General features: G+C 41.7%; 2 protein-coding genes across 2 annotated transcripts; one reads left to right on the forward strand and one right to left on the reverse strand.

The window, feature by feature from the left end:
- Positions 1-223: 223 nt before the first annotated feature.
- On the forward strand, positions 224-15,473 carry LOC126565185 (1-acyl-sn-glycerol-3-phosphate acyltransferase alpha-like). Its single transcript, XM_050222334.1, has 5 exons — positions 224-282; positions 14,343-14,521; positions 14,614-14,747; positions 14,860-15,041; positions 15,152-15,473. The coding sequence occupies exons 1-5, from the start codon at positions 244-246 to the stop codon at positions 15,464-15,466; spliced, it is 849 nt and encodes a 282-aa protein (XP_050078291.1). The 5' UTR covers positions 224-243; the 3' UTR covers positions 15,467-15,473.
- LOC126564878 (uncharacterized) lies at positions 8,266-9,658 on the reverse strand. The gene is made up of 4 exons (XM_050222000.1): positions 9,352-9,658; positions 8,810-9,278; positions 8,379-8,736; positions 8,266-8,316 (listed from the first exon to the last, which is right to left on the reverse strand). The coding sequence occupies exons 1-4, from the start codon at positions 9,656-9,658 to the stop codon at positions 8,266-8,268; spliced, it is 1,185 nt and encodes a 394-aa protein (XP_050077957.1).
- Positions 15,474-18,905: the final 3,432 nt, after the last annotated feature.

Below are 18,905 nucleotides of genomic sequence, written 5' to 3' on the forward strand. Positions count from 1 at the left end.
ATTGATTGTGTTTGAGTGCATTTAAGCTGAACTGCTTCCTCAACCGGAAAACTCCCCCGCTGGAACGGTTCTATTTTTTGCAAGCAGGCGGAACAACCGGCGACCCAAGGCACGCACTCTCGGGAACACCGGGAGCAGAACACGAATTTAAAACACCGAAAGGAAAAGTGCATTACGGGAAGAACCGGAGTTGCCCCAAGACGTACGTGGAACGAGGCACAATCAAAAGCAACCTCCGGCAACATGGCGACGCTCATAGAAGGAATTATGATAGCAGCGATGGTAAGTAATTAGAATTAAGCTTTAACTCTTTTGCTCTCTCTCCCTCTGTTACCCCCCCCCCTCTCTCTCTCTCTCTGTCTCTCTCTCTCTCTCTCTCTCTCTCTCTCTCTCTCTCTCTCTCTTGGTCTGCAATTGGGATAGGTCCCGTAAGGAGGAGACGTTTACGGGACGATAGATGAATTTCATTTTATTAGGATACATTTTGTATCCAGGTCGTGCCACTTTATATCTTGGAGGACGACGAGATGTCGCGGAGATGGTGCAAAGTAGTCTAACATCCTAATTCCTAAACCTCAAAAGATTACCAATATTTAAATGTCAAAGCTACTGCCGAAATATGTATCTCGTATTACGTCGCTCTGTTGCATATTCATGAACCTGTTTCCGGAGCTTGAACGCATCTTGAAACATTTTTATACAATATCTGCAATTCTTGAAGGTCATCACTGCTGCGCAGCAGAACTTATAGACTGTGAAATGTTACCAAACAGAAATGGAGTTTCTAAAATAATTGGATCGGGAACATCTGACGGTAATAATTACCAACAATTGGATTGGCCACCCCCTAAGCTAGAATTGATATTACGATATTGCAAGGGAGCCCCTCATGCACATCATAATTATACGGCTTGTCATTAGTTTGTAATGGAGTTTCAAACCCTCGCGAAGTTTTCGACCGTGAAGTTCGAAGTGAAGTATGATTATGTCCACTAACGTCTGCTAAAATTGCAACTCAAAAACTTTTTTTTATCGTACTTGTTGATATCGCTTCAATTGAAAAGGAAAAGTGTGTTGAGCCGTCCAAAAACAATGTCGTCGAATGAACTGATCTTTTAAAAATACTCTACCGTACCGGTGTGACGCTTCGAAATGTTTTTTTTTTCGCTTCTCATTGCATGGGGGGATGGGATGGATACGCCTCTACCGATATTCTACGATATAATTAGAACCGGGGGCTCAACGGACGACCATGTTGATGCATAGAGATAGCAAAGGCCCACACACTCGCCTCTCTCTCGTGTAGACCGTGAAAGATGTCAACAACCGACCTATCGGCATCGATCCGAATAGTTTCAGTCAACAGCCAGAGCACCCATTATCCTGAACGATTCCACCCCAAACGGCCCCACCCGAACGTACTCCACCGTGACGAGAGTGCGCCGGAAATGGCGCTATTTTTGTTAGTACAACCCGTTAGTACAATCTCTCGGTCCTCATTTCGCTCGGGTGCAACGTACTGCATTGGAACGAAGAAGTAATAAGAGTGTGTGTGGTGATAAATATAGCTTGTTGGATATTTGTAGGATCGGTTAGTAAATCTCTTTCTCGTTGAGCCATTAGGTGCAGGACCCTGAACGGGTTATCGATTCTCCAATGATTGGGTGGAGGAAATGATGTCGATTGTATGACGTTGACAGGACGAGAGTCCCATTCTTCCCATGCACATACATCGCTAGCAGTGTCATTAGTGACGCTGATATGAATATTTATATGCAAACGAACAATGCACACACGGGAGACCATGGCCAGCAATCGACTATGGGGGGGAGGGGGGGGGGGGGGGTTTGATTGTGAAGAAAAACTGATTATCTCTGGGAGGCTTTCTGTATGGTATACATAAAGGAGCAAGCGTTATTGTTGTTACTATAACATTGATTTATTATCCCAGCGCGGCCTTTAGAACGCATCCTTCAGCACAATAAAGCATGAGTGGGACATGTTCACCATCTGTGAAATAGTATGTTGGGGTGGCTTATCATAGTGTTGGGGTCGAAGAAGGACACGCTACTAACTTACCATCAGAAAGCGTTCCATATCGACGAAACAAAACTTGCCCGCTTGTATACCGATCGGCCATTGCGTACGGTGCAGAACCATTTGAAGTCTTTGCTAGATCTCTCGGTCCATACTTTGCCACCCGCACGCATACACGCATTTGGTGAGGTCTTCGGCAAAGAATTTAGATTTTTTTTTCCCATTTTTTGACAAATGTTGTTTTGCTTCGCAATTCACCTGGTTCGAGAGCCGTGTGCCAACGTAACACTGGCCACGCGTTTCGATTGTGAACACAAAGGAACCGAAGAATTTGACTCCTATTTACTCCTTAAAATTGATACAAGTTAGTGTCATTAGAACAGGTCTTAAAGCTTCAATCATCAGCGCAAGCTACTTGTATAATGTCAGCCAGCTCATCCCGAACGGCTTCCTTTGAAATTCGGTGCAAGTTGTCCACCTTGATTGCTATGATGTGAAGTAATGATTCGCAGTATAGGGTAGAGCAGCAGATCGTCAGAAGTTTTCTGTGTACCGACACGGGTTGTCACGAACATCATCGGTAGTATCACGGAGGTGAACAGGATGTAGTGGATGATGTTGGCACGTTGCTCTTGTCCATAGAATGCTTGCTTCGAGTGAAGCATAAATTCGGCTTCAACTACCTCGAAGGAGGTTTCGTGTCTGTTGGTGGCTTTGCTCAATGATTTGTAGTACACTGCGAAGGTTGTAATTACCGGTGCCAAACAGTAGAAAACTATAAGCACACCTATGAAGCCGCAGTATTTGTTTGTGTAGCGATGAATAGAGCGATTGAATTGTATTAAGTACTCCCGAACGATGTAAATTTGATAGTTTCCGTATACTAGCAAAAGAAGAGCTATTATTTGGAGCTAGTTGAATCGATACGTAAATTGTAACCCTAAAGCGTTCTTACATCATTTGGTAAAACTTGTCGTCTGCTCGATAAATTGCATGAAAAGCTCATACGCCAGCCAAAGCAGCATCGTACGTTCCCCACGAAGACTAGCTCAGCCATGGAACAGATGAACGTTTCCAGGTTGAAGTAGTGTGTTACAAGGTTCGGCACAACCACCGTGGTACAAAATATGGTGAACACTATGGGATACGTAGTGTACAAACGTTTCGACCCGTCTCCCAAACTAATTCGCTTCTGAAGTTTCAATACTAAGGGAAGGAAGGCTCGGTCGTCTTGAAGTTCCATAAAAAGCATCTTGGTAATAGTTTGTTGCTACAACACTGGAAATGACTAATGTGTAGCTCGTTCTAGATTCGCAGACCTAGCGCTGTGGTTCATTTTTTAGGATTGGGTCTTATGGCGATCATAAAGATGTTTAATTCATCGGTAAACATTGCTTATTAGCTGCGTTTAGTAAGCAGCATTGGGTGATACAAAAACGAGTATGCTTGATTTATTTATTCATGGTTATGCGTCGATAATGAGCTTTCATGTAGCAATACGGCCAGGTTGTCCTTTGAAAATAAAAAAAACCTTTTATGTAATAAATTAGCAGAATAAATGCAAGGACCTTTGGGAAATGTTCCAGTTGTGCACGATAAAGCATTAGGACACATCCTTGAGCACAACGAAGATGGAGTACGACATGTTGAGCATCTGAAACCATCAATAAATCAAGGATCAATAGACATTGGGACGGGAACCTTTGGTGTGATTAGCGTGTGCTATCGCCATACCTTCGGAGAAAATCGTAAGCCTCGGTCATTTTTCAACCTTTATGTAATATTTTGACCGGACCATGCGTTAAAATCGAAAAGATGGAGAGCCACCAGCCTTAGTCCCTGAGCCTGAGCTCGCATAATCATTAAGGTGCCTTTTTTTTCTTCCCATGATTCCATCGTGATCGATCCAGTCAGCATCATTCAGTGCCTTTACCACGTTGACGCTCTGATGGAGAGATTTTGTACAAACGGCATTACGGCCTTGTCATCAAATGGATCGAAAATCATGATGCAAATGATTACTACTACTGATCACTCACTGAAATATCATTTTTAGCTCCAACTGAGCTTTGATTATGATGAGGGTTCTTCTTCTTGGCTTAACGACCTCTAAAGGTAAGGTGCCGGCCATTGAAATGTCTTACTTGACTGCCGCGATACCGCGTAGTTGGATAGTTAGTCCTCACTACGGGGGGACGCGATCCGGATGGGATTTGAACCCCGATCCTGCCGTTTGAAGACCGGCGCCACTGTCGCCTACACCACTGGGCCACCCCAAGGATGAGGGTTTTAGGGAACGAATAAAAAAGGCAGATGGACAGGATTTAGAAGAGAAGATGCGCGAAGAAAAAGGACATTTCCGAGGACAAATATGTATTTATTTCTCAGTGTAAAATCTAGCTGACAAAGCAAATTGACATGGTTGATTGCTAGTGATTCTAGTTTGAAACTGTTTTAAGTGAGTTCATATATAAGTGTCCTCATTTTACTATAATCTACCTTCTCGTAAGTAATTGTATGAGTATGAGCTCTCATTGCCAGGACATCTGCATGCTAAAAGTGACGACTCCTACTTGAAGCTCCTTTACTGCTACTTTATGTCTCGAAAAGCTGAGTATTTGTATTGCCGACTGAGAATGTTGAAGTACTACAGGAAATCTTTCAGCACTACAAAGACTGAGTAAGATGTTTTGACCACCTACAGGAAAAGTATTTAATAGGCATGTTTACATATATTTCATGCTCTTCTTCTGTCATTACTTACGTTGGTAAATAGCTCCACATTCACTGTTACAAAGCCAAACGATGTAAGGCATAACGGTTGCTGCCCACGTACTATAATCATCTGTACTAGCTTCTGGGTACTCGAAGGATACTGCTCCCAGCGAAATGCGTACGCCTGACGGGCAACGTGTGTGCCGGCAGTTGAAAGTTCGGTACAGAACAAGCAGTAACTGAACATTTCTAATGTCATACTGATCATGATAAGTAAACCATTTACTGCTGTCAGGTCGATTCCAATCGTTAGAATGTAAAGAATTGTGAGACACCATGTTACCATGCAAACGGCGAGTTGCAGCGAAATCACAAGACTTAACGTTCCATTTAGTAGTGTTATGCAGCTGAAAAGGGAAAAGAATGGATGATCAGTGAATCAACTTGGACATGATTTGAGTTCGGAAGTACCCCGTACCGTAGAGCGAGATCGTGCATTTGTACTACCCTTTTCAACTCACGATCAATGTTGTCTGCAGCTGTACGATCCAAATTCTCAATTTTAATACTAACAATTTGCAGAAGAGTCGTAACGTATTTGATCGTGGTAAGGATAGTTGACACTTTTGTGACATGAGCGCAGGAAGCTACCGCCATTACTATGAAAGTGACTATGCCGTAGATAACGTAACCTAGCACTGTGCTACGATTGTCGACCCAGTAGAACGACGCCTCCAGATTAGGGTAAAACTGTATCGACGATCCATTTTCTGATGGGCTTGCTTGGTACATGGAACGATACGTCGCCAGACTTGGTACGGACCAGTACGTGAAAGTTGTTATTGCTACATAGCAGCAATAAATCGTTGATACCTTTTGCACCTTTCGATTAAGTGTGATTAATGCTCGCTCTTGTAGAAATACTTCTTGATCAGATGAACGATATACTGCAGTGGTAGATTAAAAGGACGATTTCAATAAATATTAGTGACTGTTTTCATAAGTCTCCAGACCCATGGTGCTGCAAACTGAGTGCTCACCGATATTGGTAAAGGTGTCAATGTTGTTCAGCAGCATTCGCAAATGATCATGTTGAAGAATTATACAGTAGACCCCAACAAAGGCATTGCTAAAAAATATCAGCTCAGCAAAACCCTGTACCATGGCAGAGCTATTGGGGTACGGAAAGCAAACTTTTGGTATCAGCAACCCTGCAACATAGACAAACAGATTCGGCAGAATTATTTTTCCAATATTTTCTGTATTTTGACTGAACCCGGATAGCCTCAGGAGTTGTTTAACTGTCGGCATGACTGCCTTAGGATCTGTGGGTCTTATCTTCCACATGGTACAAAACAGAGTCACTTTTTGCTATCACACTTGTAACGCCTGTTGTTTCACTTGTACTGAGTCCGTAGACTAAGCATTGTAGCTCATTTATAGGATCAGGTCTTATGGCGATCATAAAGATATTTAATTCATTGGTACACATTGCCTATTAGCTGCGGTTAGTGAGCAGCATTGAAGGTTTAAAAAACAACGAATGAGCTTTATTAATCTATTCATGAGTGTGCATCAGCAATGAGCTTTTCGTGAATAACTGAATGCATAAATGTAAGGATTTGTGGGAAATGTTCCAGTTGTGCACGATAAAGCATTAGAACACATCCTTGAGCACAACGAAGATGGAGTACGACATGTTAAGCATCTGAAACCATCAATAAATCAAGGATCAATAGACATTGAGACGTGAACCTATGGTGTGATTAGCGTGTGCTTTCACCATACCGCACCAAACTGTTTCATATCTACGAAGCAAAACTTGGCCGCAGTTAGTCCCACCCGGCACTGAGTTCGCATAATCATGAAGGCGACTTTTTTCTCATGAATCCATCATAATCGATCCAGTCAGCATCATACAGTGCCTTTCCCACGTTGATGCTCTGTTAGAAGAATGATCAAGGCACGGTTTAGTACATGAACCTTTTTGAATCCTGTTCCTGTCTATAAACTATACTTCCTGAGATAGTTGAGTTCCGAGATAACAATATCCAAAAGTTTCTATCGACACGAAAAGAAAGAGTAGGACCATGTTAATTAGCTTTACATTGATTTCCTAAGAATAGAAATAACTTGCATTAAAAGAGGGTATCTTGTTACATAAAAAGCAATTGAAATTATCTTACTGATACGGAGAAGTAAAGCATCATCGTACACCAGGTTAAGATACAAAGGATGAACTGCATTAGAAGCAACGGTTGAAGAACTAGTTCCAGTAACTCTGCACAACGAAGGGCACGCTGATGAAGATCTCGTACCTCAGACATAGCATTAGTACGCTGTGTTATGTCTCGAAGTGTCTGTAGATCTTTCAGCTTCAGGACCACAATTTTAATTACCGCTTGGCAGTATTTGATCATGTTGCACACTGCCACCACCTTCACTGTACCAGTATATGCACAAAGGTACATAAGTGGAAACATGAACACGGTACAGATGCAATATCCGAGCAGTGAGGTACGATTATCAAGCCAGTAGAAGCCATGTTCCAGATATAGATTAAACACGAACAATGTGGTGCGGTTGTCCTGATCTTTTATCCCTCTCGTATAACCAAAATAATTAATCCAAAGCGGTGCGATACAGTACACCGTACAGACGCAACACATGTACAAGCAGTAGAGTATCGTGTACTTGTGAAGCTGTACGTTCAACTGCATGAGATTACTTCGGATCAGCTTTGAAGAATGTTCTCGAAACACTGTTCGTTTGATTGATAAAGAAATATGCAGAATTTCGTAAATTTGAGATCAGAACAAGTATACACTTCAATCTTACCGATTGAAACAAACGATCGTAGCTCCACAAACAACAGCTTCAAGTAGTCGTATCGCACATACAACATCAGCATACCGGCAAACACGTTCGTTTCGAGAATTAACTCAGCATACCCTCGAATGGAAGCTTCCCGCGTTGGGTAGCCAAAAGACAGCTTTGGGATAACAATTCCGAAGCAGTAGCACACAAACGTCAGGATGTAGCGGTACCGGGGCTCGTCCCAAACTCCAATGGCCTGCAACAAGCGTAGTACAAGCGGCATTATGGCCGTGTCATCATACGGTTTGAAACCCATGATGCAAATGGACACTGAGCAGTGTATTGTCATGTCACTTATAACTCCAATTGAAAGAACCATGACTAGGTCACAGAGGAGAATAAAAAAGGCAAATTGATAGGATCTAAAAGAAAAGATGCGAGATAAAAAAGGACAATTGCGCGGACAAACATGTTTTTATTTCACAACGAGTAATCTATTTGACTAAACAAAATGACATAGACCATTGCCATATTTTGAGTGACTTCACGTGAGAGTTCTCTATTTTATCATACAAGAAGTTGTCATTGTCAAGGTATTCTAGGTTCTACTTTAAAGCATTCATACTGTATTTCTCGAAAATCTGCATATTTGCATTGTTGACAGAGAATGTTGAAGTTTCTCCGTAATTGAACATTCTATAGGAAATCTTTCATCACTATGAGGACTGAGTAAGATGTTTTGACCACCTGCAGGAGAACAATTTACTATCCAATTTATTAAATCATGCTATTCAACAATTACTACTCACCTTGGCAAATAGCTCCACATTAACTGTTACAAAGCCAAACGATGTAAGGCGTAACGGTTGCTGCCCACGTGCTATGATCATCTGTACTAGCTTCTGGGTACTCGAAGGATACTGCTCCCAGCGTAATGCGTACGTCTGACGGGCAACGTGTGTGCCGGCAGTAGAAAGTTCGGTACAGAAAAAGCAGTAACCGAACATTTCTAATGTTATATTGATCATGATAATTAAACCATTTGCTGCTGACAGATCGAGTCCGATCGATAGAACGTAAAGGAGTGTAAGACACCATGTCACCATGCAAAGAGCGAGTTGCAGCGAAATCACAAGACTTAATGTGCGATTTAGTAGTGTAACGCAGCTGAAAAGCGAAAAGTGGATGGATGATCAGTGAATTAACTTGGACATGATTTGAGTTCGGAAGTACCCCGTACCGTAGAGCGAGATCGTGCATTTGTACTACCCTTTTCAACTCACGATCAATGTTGTCTGCAGCTGTACGATCCAAATTCTCAATTTTAATACTAACAATTTGCAGAAGAGTAGTACAGTATTTGATCGAGGTAAGGATAGTAAGCAATTTTGTGGTATGATTGTAGCAAGCGAACGCAAATGCTATGAAAGTGACTATGCCGTAGATAACGTAACCTAGCACTGTGTTACGATTGTCGAGCCAGTAGAACGATGCTTCCAGATTAGGGTAATACTGGATCGAAGATCTATTTTCTGACATGCTTGCTAGGTATATGGAACGATACGTCGCCAGACTTGGTACGGACCAGTAGGCGGAAGCTGTTATTATTGCATAATACCAATAAATCGTTGATACCTTTTGAACCTTTCGATTAAGTGTGATTAATGCTCGCTCTTGTAGAAATTCTTCTTGATCAGATGAACGATGTACTGCAGTGGTAGATAAAAGGACGATTCCAATAAATATTAGTGACTGTCTTTAAAGCTCTCCCGACACACTTACCGAGATTAACAAAAATGTCAATGGTGTTCAGCAACTTCCGGAAACGATCATGTTGAAGAATTATACAGTAGACCCCAACAAAGATATTGGTAAAAAATATCAGCTCAGCTAAACCCTGTATCATGGCAGAGCTATTGGGGTACGGAAAGCAAACTTTTGGTATCAGCAACCCTGCAACATAGACAAACAGATTCGGCAGAATTATTTTTCCAATATGTTCTGCATTTTGACTGAACCCGGATAGCCTCAGGAGTTGTTTAACTGTCGGCATGACTGCCTTAGGATCTGTGGGTCTTATCTTCCACATGGTACAAAACAGAGTCACTTTTTGCTATCACACTTGTAACGCCTGTTGTTTCACTTGTACTAAGTCCGTAGACTAAGCATTGTAGCTCATTTATAGAATCAGGTCTTATGGCGATCATAAAGATATTTAATTCATTGGTACACATTGCCTATTAGCTGCGGTTAGTGAGCAGCATTGAAGGTTTAAAAAACAACGAATGAGCTTTATTAATCTATTCATGAGTGTGCATCAGCAATGAGCTTTTCGTGAATAACTGAATGCATAAATGTAAGGATTTGTGGGAAATGTTCCAGTTGTGCACGATAAAGCATTAGAACACATCCTTGAGCACAACGAAGATGGAGTACGACATGTTAAGCATCTGAAACCATCAATAAATCAAGGATCAATAGACATTGAGTCGTGAACCTATGGTGTGATTAGCTACGAAGCAAAACTTGGCCGCAGTTAGTCCCACCCGGCACTGAGTTCGCATAATCATGAAGGCGACTTTTTTCTCATGAATCCATCATAATCGATCCAGTCAGCATCATACAGTGCCTTTCCCACGTTGATGCTCTGTTGGAAGAATGATCAAGGCACGGTTTAGTACATGAACCTTTTTGAATCCTGTTCCTGTCTATAAACTATACTTCCTGAGATAGTTGAGTTCCGAGATAACAATATCCAAAAGATTCTACCGACACGAAAAGAAAGAGTAGGACCATGTTAATTAGCTTTACATTGATTTTCTAAGAATAGAAATAACTTGCATTAAAAGAGGGTATCTTGTTACATAAAAAGCAATTGAAATTATCTTACTGATACGGAGAAGTAAAGCATCATCGTACACCAGGTTAAGATACAAAGGATGAACTGCATTAGAAGCAACGGTTGAAGAACTAGTTCCAGTAACTCTGCACAACGAAGGGCACGCTGATGAAGATCTCGTACCTCAGACATAGCATTAGTACGCTGTGTTATGTCTCGAAGTGTCTGTAGATCTTTCAGCTTCAGGACCACAATTTTAATTACCGCTTGGCAGTATTTGATCATGTTGCACACTGCCACCACCTTCACTGTACCAGTATATGCACAAAGGTACATAAGTGGAAACATGAACACGGTACAGATGCAATATCCGAGCAGTGAGGTACGATTATCAAGCCAGTAGAAACCATGTTCCAGATATAGATTAAACACGAACAATGTGGTGCGGTTGTCCTGATCTTTTATCCCTCTCGTATAACCAAAATAATTAATCCAAATTAATCGGTGCGATACAGTACACCGTACAGACGCAACACATGTACAAGCAGTAGAGTATCGTGTACTTGTGAAGCTGTACGTTCAACTGCATGAGATTACTTCGGATCAGCTTTGAAGAATGTTCTCGAAACACTGTTCGTTTGATTGATAAAGAAATATGCAGAATTTCGTAAATTTGAGATCAGAACAAGTATACACTTCAATCTTACCGATTGAAACAAACGATCGTAGCTCCACAAACAACAGCTTCAAGTAGTCGTATCGCACATACAACATCAGCATACCGGCAAACACGTTCGTTTCGAGAATTAACTCAGCATACCCTCGAATGGAAGCTTCCCGCGTTGGGTAGCCAAAAGACAGCTTTGGGATAACAATTCCGAAGCAGTAGCACACAAACGTCAGGATGTAGCGGTACCGGGGTTTGTCCCAAACTCCAATGGCCTGCAACAAGCGTAGTACAAGCGGCATTATGGCCGTGTCATCATACGGTTTGAAACCCATGATGCAAATGGACACTGAGCAGTGTATTGTCATGTCACTTATAACTCCAATTGAAAGAGCCATGACTAGGTCACAGAGTAGAATAAAAAAGGCAAATTGATAGGATCTAAAAGAAAAGATGCGAGATAAAAAAGGACAATTGCGCGGACAAACATGTTTTTATTTCACAACGAGTAATTTATTTGACAACACAAAATGTCATAGGCCATTGCAAGTGATTATGTTTGGAATGAAACAGTTTTGAGTGACTTCATGCGAGAGTGCTCTATTTTCTCATACAAGAAGTTCTCATTGTCAGGATATATGCATGCTAAATGTGTTGTTTAGTTACGTCCTATATTACGTCGCCTATACCTTAAAACATTCATACTTTATGCCTCGAAAATCTGCATAATTGCGTTGTTGAATGAGAATGTTGAAGTTTAGGAATCTATAGGAAATCTTTCAGCACTATGAGGACTGAGTAAGATGTTTTGACCACCTGTAGGAGAACAATTTACTATCCAATTTATTAAATCATGCTATTCAACAATTACTACTCACCTTGGCAAATAGCTCCACATTAACTGTTACAAAGCCAAACGATGTAAGGCGTAACGGTTGTTGAGCTCGTGTTAGAATGATTTGTACTAGCTTCTGGGTACTCGAAGGATACTGCTCCCAGCGAAATGCGTACGTCTGACGGGCAACGTGTGTGCCGGTAGAAGAAAGTTCGGTACAGAACAAGCAGTAACTGAACATTTCTAATGTTATATTGATCATGATAATTAAACCATTCGCTGCAGTCAGGTCGAATCCGATCGATAGAACGTAAAGAATTGTGAGACACCATGTTACCATGCAAAGAGCGAGTTGCAGCGAAATCACAAGACTTAATGTTCGATTTAGTAGTGTTATGCAACTGAAAAGCGAAAAGAATGGATGATCAGTGAATCAACTTGGACATGATTTGAGTTCGGTAGTACCCCGTACCGTAGAGCGAGATCGTGCATTTGTACTACCCTTTTCAACTCACGATCAATGTTGTCTGCAGCTGTACGATCCAAATTCTCAATTTTAATACTAACAATTTGCAGAAGAGTAGTACAGTATTTGATCGAGGTAAGGATAGTAAGCAATTTTGTGGTATGATTGTAGCAAGCGAACGCAAATGCTATGAAAGTGACTATGCTGAAGATAACGTAACCTAGCACTGTGTTACGATTGTCGAGCCAGTAGAACGATGCTTCCAGATTAGGGTAATACTGGATCGAAGATCTATTTTCTGACATGCTTGCTAGGTATATGGAACGATACGTCGCCAGACTTGGTACGGACCAGTAGGCGGAAGCTGTTGCTGCTGCATAATACCAATAAATTGCTGATACCTTTTGAACCCTTCGATTAAGTGTGATTAATGCTCGCTCTTGTAGAAATTCTTCTTGATCAGATGAGCGAGATACTGCAGTGAAAGATATAAGGACGATTTCAATAAATATTAGTGCCTGTTTTTATAGCTTTCGTTTATAGACTCACCGATATTGGTAAAGGTGTCAATGGTGTACAGTAACTTTCGGAAATGATCATGTTGAAGAATTACACAGAACAGCCCAACAAAGATATTGGTAAAAAATATCAGCTCAGCTAAACCCTGTATCATGGCAGAGTTATTGGGGTACGGAAAGCAAACTTTTGGTATCAGCAACCATGCAACATAGACAAACAGATTCGGCAGAATTATTTTTCCAATATGTTCTGCATTTTGACTGAACCCGGATAGCCTCAGGAGTTGTTTAACTGTCGGCATGACTGCCTTAGGATCTGTGGGTCTTATCTTCCACATGGTACAAAACAGAGTAATTTTACGCTGCAGCTTTTACTGAGCTTATAAAAGCACTCACTCCTTGTTTGCATAAGGTGGCTTAAGAAAAAAAGGATTTGACTGAAATGCTACCTAACAATTTAAAATAGCTTTAAATCTAATTGAATGCAATCAGTTCAGAGAACTCATCAACTTATCAGGAGAGTCTCCACGCACCTGTTACGGCAAAAAATTGAGTAAGCAAAAAAGTAAGTGGCGGTGGCGGCTTATCGCATGAGTCTTGCAAATTCCCTGCGTAGCTATTTGCAAAGCCGATACCGCTCATGTTTGATTATTTCCTTATCTTTCCAATAATCTTATCGCTGAAAGGTCGTGATGGACATCTCTGTTGTAGTAGACGTAGCTGGTCTCTAAATCTCGATACAATAGTAGCTACCAGTAGCTACAGGGTGTCTTAAGGCTAACTGCCATTACGTCACCCAGAGATGCGTTTCGATAAAGCGTACAGTCCGTTTACATACGTTTTAATCGCAAAGCTAAACCCATTTCGGTAATAATCGGGGTGTGATTAGCAAACGCCATCAGCTAGCTTGGTGGTCAAAAAAGGTGGCGAAGAAGATAAGTGTTAACCCATCCCTGCCGACTGACCATGACCGGCTTCTTCTATCGGGTGCCTCTCGGCAAAGACGCACTTGGTGTGAAGTGATTTTAAGTCAACGAACGTACGTTTTGTTGGAGTGCATCCGCGCTCTTATCGACAAACGGCTTTGTTGGACTGGGTTCGCTGAGAAGAAGCCTGTTTTATCAGGCACTATAGAGTTGTGGACATTTGTTTACGTTCGTTTATAAGCGTTGTAGTATTTTTGCGTACTATGGCTTTGGATTGTGGATTAATCAAATTTGTTTTTTTTTTTCTTGCATAAAGGAATCTCCTCTAAGGTTCAAATTCCATTACCAATCATCTTGAGTGAGTAAATACTTCGAAGTCAATTAAAAATGCAATCGAATCTGGTAAAGTACGATTTCAATAGAAGGAAGAGAGAGCGATAGAGAGACTCCACTAGTTCCAAAAATAAACATCATCTTACAAATGGACCCTTATCTGCATCTTTTTTTTTTGTTCTCTTACAGAATGTTTTCCTCAACAGCCTATCGCTCCAGGTGGTGGTGGCCCTGATCGTCGGTAGCCTGCTGTCAAGCACGTTCAAGTACCATGCGAAAATGTTTATCATCGTACTGATGTCGTTCCTGGTGCTGGTCGTCCCAATACCACTGTTTCTTTTCAAACCTCGCTGGCCGCTGAACGCTCTGTAAGTGATGTGTAACTTGGAGAAAACTTAATTTCCTCGAAAAAGTGGCCCCAAGTGATGCTCACATTTCGCTATTCGCACTTTATTTCTAGCATTCCTGGCATCGTGGCATGTGCATTCATTCGGCTGTTCGGTGTGGAGTACGAAATCCGAGGACAGGAGCATATTAACGTTCGCAATGGTGGCGTGGTACTACTCAATCATCAAAGTGCAATCGATATAGTGAGTAAGTATCGCATACAACGCTCATGGGAGTGCCTGTCGATGAGAACAATCAGAATGATTTTCCTTTTATGTTTTTATTTTATTTTTATTTTTATTTGTTCTTTCCTCCCTAGTGCTATCCCGACTGCTGCGGGAGTTCCGTAACATAGTGCCGGTGGTGAAGAAGGAACTGTTCTACATGCTGCCGTTCGGTATTGCGTCCTATCTCGTGGGGGTCGTGTTTATCGATCGCAAAAATACCGCCTCCGCGAAGGATGTGATGAAGCGGGAAGCGGTCGCCATTACCAAAGACCATGTAAGCGTTCGATGGAATGAATGAATGATAAGGACGACGCATTTGTGGGGGGAATGGTTTCGATCCAGAAATTACCATACGGCGATTTTTTCACATGCTCTTTTTTTCAGCTTAAACTGGCCATTTTCCCTGAAGGTACGCGGCACGACAATGACACGCTACTGCCGTTCAAGAAGGGTTCATTCCACGTTGCCGTCGATTCGCAATCCATCATTCAGCCCGTGATCGTGTCCAAGTACCACTTTCTCGACCACAAGCGCAAACGGTTCGGGCGAGGTCGTGTCATTATTAAGATTATGCCCGAAATCCCGACCAAGGGTATGACAAAAGCGGACGTTAACGAGCTGACCGAACGGTGCCAACAGCTGATGCAGACGGAGTTCGATGCGCTCAGTGCGGAAGCGAAACAATACTGCCATAACTGAGAGGTGCAGTACCTATCAAATGCCCTCTCGAATCCAACATTGCAACAAAACTGAAGTAGCTAACGAAAAAAAAAAGCAATAATAGTCATTGTTGCAGGGACCAGCACTAGATGCAGACTAAATTCAAATTCACGTTCACAAGGATGATGAGAAAATACAAGATAGCGCGAGTAAACCCGTTTTCCGCATGGAATCGAAGGCGAAGAGACAATCTGTGATCATTTGGTGTCCATGCGGTGACTACTATCTGGTCACCAAATCGTGCTTCGTCGATATTATTATCTGGAGTAAGGAGCGAGATAAGCTGACATTGGAGAGATTGGTTAGGCATCTGTATCCGGGAAAAATAGATCATCATCATCCCCGACGTAATGAAGGTTCCCGGCATATATTAAACTATCACAGACTCGTACCTGGTACCTGAGTACTTTCCCGAGTACGAAAAGCAATTTCAATCAACACCATCGGAAAGATGAAGAATGAATACTAAGGTGGTATTCGACGTCAAATGAACGATCCGTAAACAGAATCGTGTGAATCCTTTAAAAAACAGGAACGGCTTATCACACAAAAAAAATGCATATAGGGATTAGCTAGAGTCGTAAGAACATACATACATTACAAAATACACAGTCATTCGGTGGTTGTGTTGATGTGCTAAAAGGTTGAACAATCATAAAGAAGTCAAAGAAGTTAAAAATTGTGCTGTAGACATAGAGTGATCCTCTACAGGGTAGGTGAGTGAATGATTGAGTGAGTGAGAGAGAGAGAGAGAGAGAAAAAAAAAAAGAAAACAAGAAAGCTGTAAAATTCGTAGTGAATCACCGAAAACTTCATTAGTGGAACAGGGATGTCGATTTCGGCTATGTTTTTGAAACGTGGTACTAAGAAATCGTGCAATTATTTACTTTGTAGTGTAAAAACAAACATCAAACCCAAAGCAAAATTTAATCTGTGAAGGAATTACATGCTGTCTAGGACAACGTTGTTTAGGTTGAAAATAAAAAAAAAAACATAAAAAACCCGTATGGCTAATTTTAGGAAACTATATACATCCGTGTGGAAGCGTAGATGCATGACAATGTGCTAGTAGTAAAGGTTACTTTGGAACTAATCCAGTAAGGATGGAGTGAACCTGATTGAAATCAGTACCCTTAGCACCGGCTCCCCAAATTGGTCTGTTGCGTGTTTTCTGTGTACGGAGATGGATGTGCCGGCAATGGAAAATATGCAAATTGGAGACCCACCCATAAACCTTTTGCTATTATTAGCTACCGTCCATCTTTGCTTGAGTCGCACATATACAACACAAAGGTTTATTTTTGCTTAACGTTTTGCTAGCTTTCCATTTTTTTTTGTATCGAGTGGAACGTTAAGGAAAGGGAAAGGATACATTATTACTGTTTTTAAAGATAAAGTTCAAAAGACGGAAATGCAATGCGTCGTTTGGACTGGGGAAATTTAAACTTATTTTTATTGATGCCTTTTAAATGAGTTTGATCATACGAAACTGCTTATTTTTTAATTCTCAATACTTAAGTTTTGATGTTGCATTATAAAAGAAGCACAGTTTGTAACAAACTTTCAGTTTCCTTTTTCGAATTACCAATCGGTAATTTTGCTCGATTCGTTCGAAATGCGTGCTGCTCGAACGAATTCGAAAATAAGCTGCTTGACAGTGCGTAACGTTAACAGCTTAGAATCGATCCGAGCACTAGCGGACTTTGAATTTTTAAACAGTTTAACCTCTTTTATTTTAAATTAGCCAGATACAGTATTTTAACAAATTTTTTGTTCAGTAGTTTGTATGATTTTGAAGGGATGTTTAGTGCAAATTATCTTAGAAGTTTCGCAATTACATCTTGAACCGGCACTTGTGTGGCCTGCGGCACGATGTTGGTGGCTACAGTGCTTGACACAAATGTGCCCAGAGTTTATTTTGACGAACCTTTATGGAAATTTTATTCTGTTTATTGTTAGCTCGATAAACAGAATGGAATAGAGTGATAACTTGTTCGATATCTTTTCTCAACCAATTGATTTATGAAAAAAAAATCATTTTAATTGGCTTATACAAATTTTAATCCACCGTCTCTTTGGCTTTGTTTTCGTCCTTCACTGTACGCATGCGCCATAACCAGCGGTACGGTGAAGATGATGATGGACCTCGTGAAAGCTCACGGTCCGCAGTCGTGTTTATTTCCGTTTGAAACCCCGCTACGGAACGGCCACCGTCCGTAGCGACCGCGATCTCACGGCTTCTAGGGTGTGTATGTGTGTTGGAACGCCGTGCGGCAAGTGCCATCAGTTTTGAACAGTGGTGGGACTAGTGAAGACTATTTCGGTACTAAAGTGCGGCTATTCTAATCTGTCCGGTGTGGGTGTGTGCGCGCGCCAAGTCAATACAAAGCTTCTGTGACAACATTGGCAAAACTTTAACTGAGAAACAGTGATAAATTGTTGCTAGTGTTTTATCCGATGCAGACATCAATCCTTTCGACGCAGTAACAGCAGTTGTGTTTGTAATGGGCCCACACACACACACATACATACACACTTCGCTTTTCGTCGAGACGGTTTTCCCACCGGCGATTTCCCTTCCCGGTGTGACGAAAGCTCACTCACACGGAGCATCCCTGTTGTTCTTTTGACGTTTCCCGCAGAGTGTATGCGAATGTTTTGGTGTGTGACTTCAACCAACACTAGTGCACGGAGTAGTTTGTAATTCCTCGAATGTATCCTCCCCTTGATCCTTACGATGGACTTAGGCCAGACATCCGGAATTGCTGCTAGACACGAGCTTTCGGTTGTGTTGTTGTTCGAATTGGAAGCACCACGTGCAAACACACGTTGGAGACATTCGAGGACACACGTTGCATGTTGACTTCCTTTTTACTTCGTTGAATTTTTAACTCCCTTCAGAAGTGGTAGTTTCTAGTGTTCCAAAACCTCTCTCGGAGCTCCCGTCGCCGGGGACAGCAGTAAATCAGCACCATACCACCTGTTCCCTATTCTCATTGATCCTCAAAACCGTTTGCCCATATCGAACTTGAAAACGGGGGGGATCGTTCTCTTTTGTCTTGCATTGTCCACCACTGTAACGAAAATAAACATTCCTCTCTGGTTCGGTTCATCCATTCCCATCCTAGAGTAGTAGTTCAGATATGCAGTTGTGCAATCACGTGCACTAGAGCAAAGTAGCCTGCGATCAGCGAAAGAAAGAGCGCGTGTGTGTGAGGCAAGTAAACGACCCCAAACGCCCATATTCACGAACCGGAATTTCGTCAATCGACTTCCACCAGTGTTGGCCGCTGTGCTGACTGTCTGTCGGTCCGTCCGTCCGTCCGTGTCTCTGGTTTGGTCGAGTTGGAATCGGAGAATTGAAGTAAATTTAGAACAATTTATTGTCGTGTAGCCACGCCGATGAAACCGTGGAACC

Source organism: Anopheles maculipalpis, chromosome 3RL (genome assembly GCF_943734695.1).
Source record: "Anopheles maculipalpis chromosome 3RL, idAnoMacuDA_375_x, whole genome shotgun sequence".
NCBI classification, from domain to species: domain Eukaryota; kingdom Metazoa; phylum Arthropoda; class Insecta; order Diptera; family Culicidae; genus Anopheles; species Anopheles maculipalpis.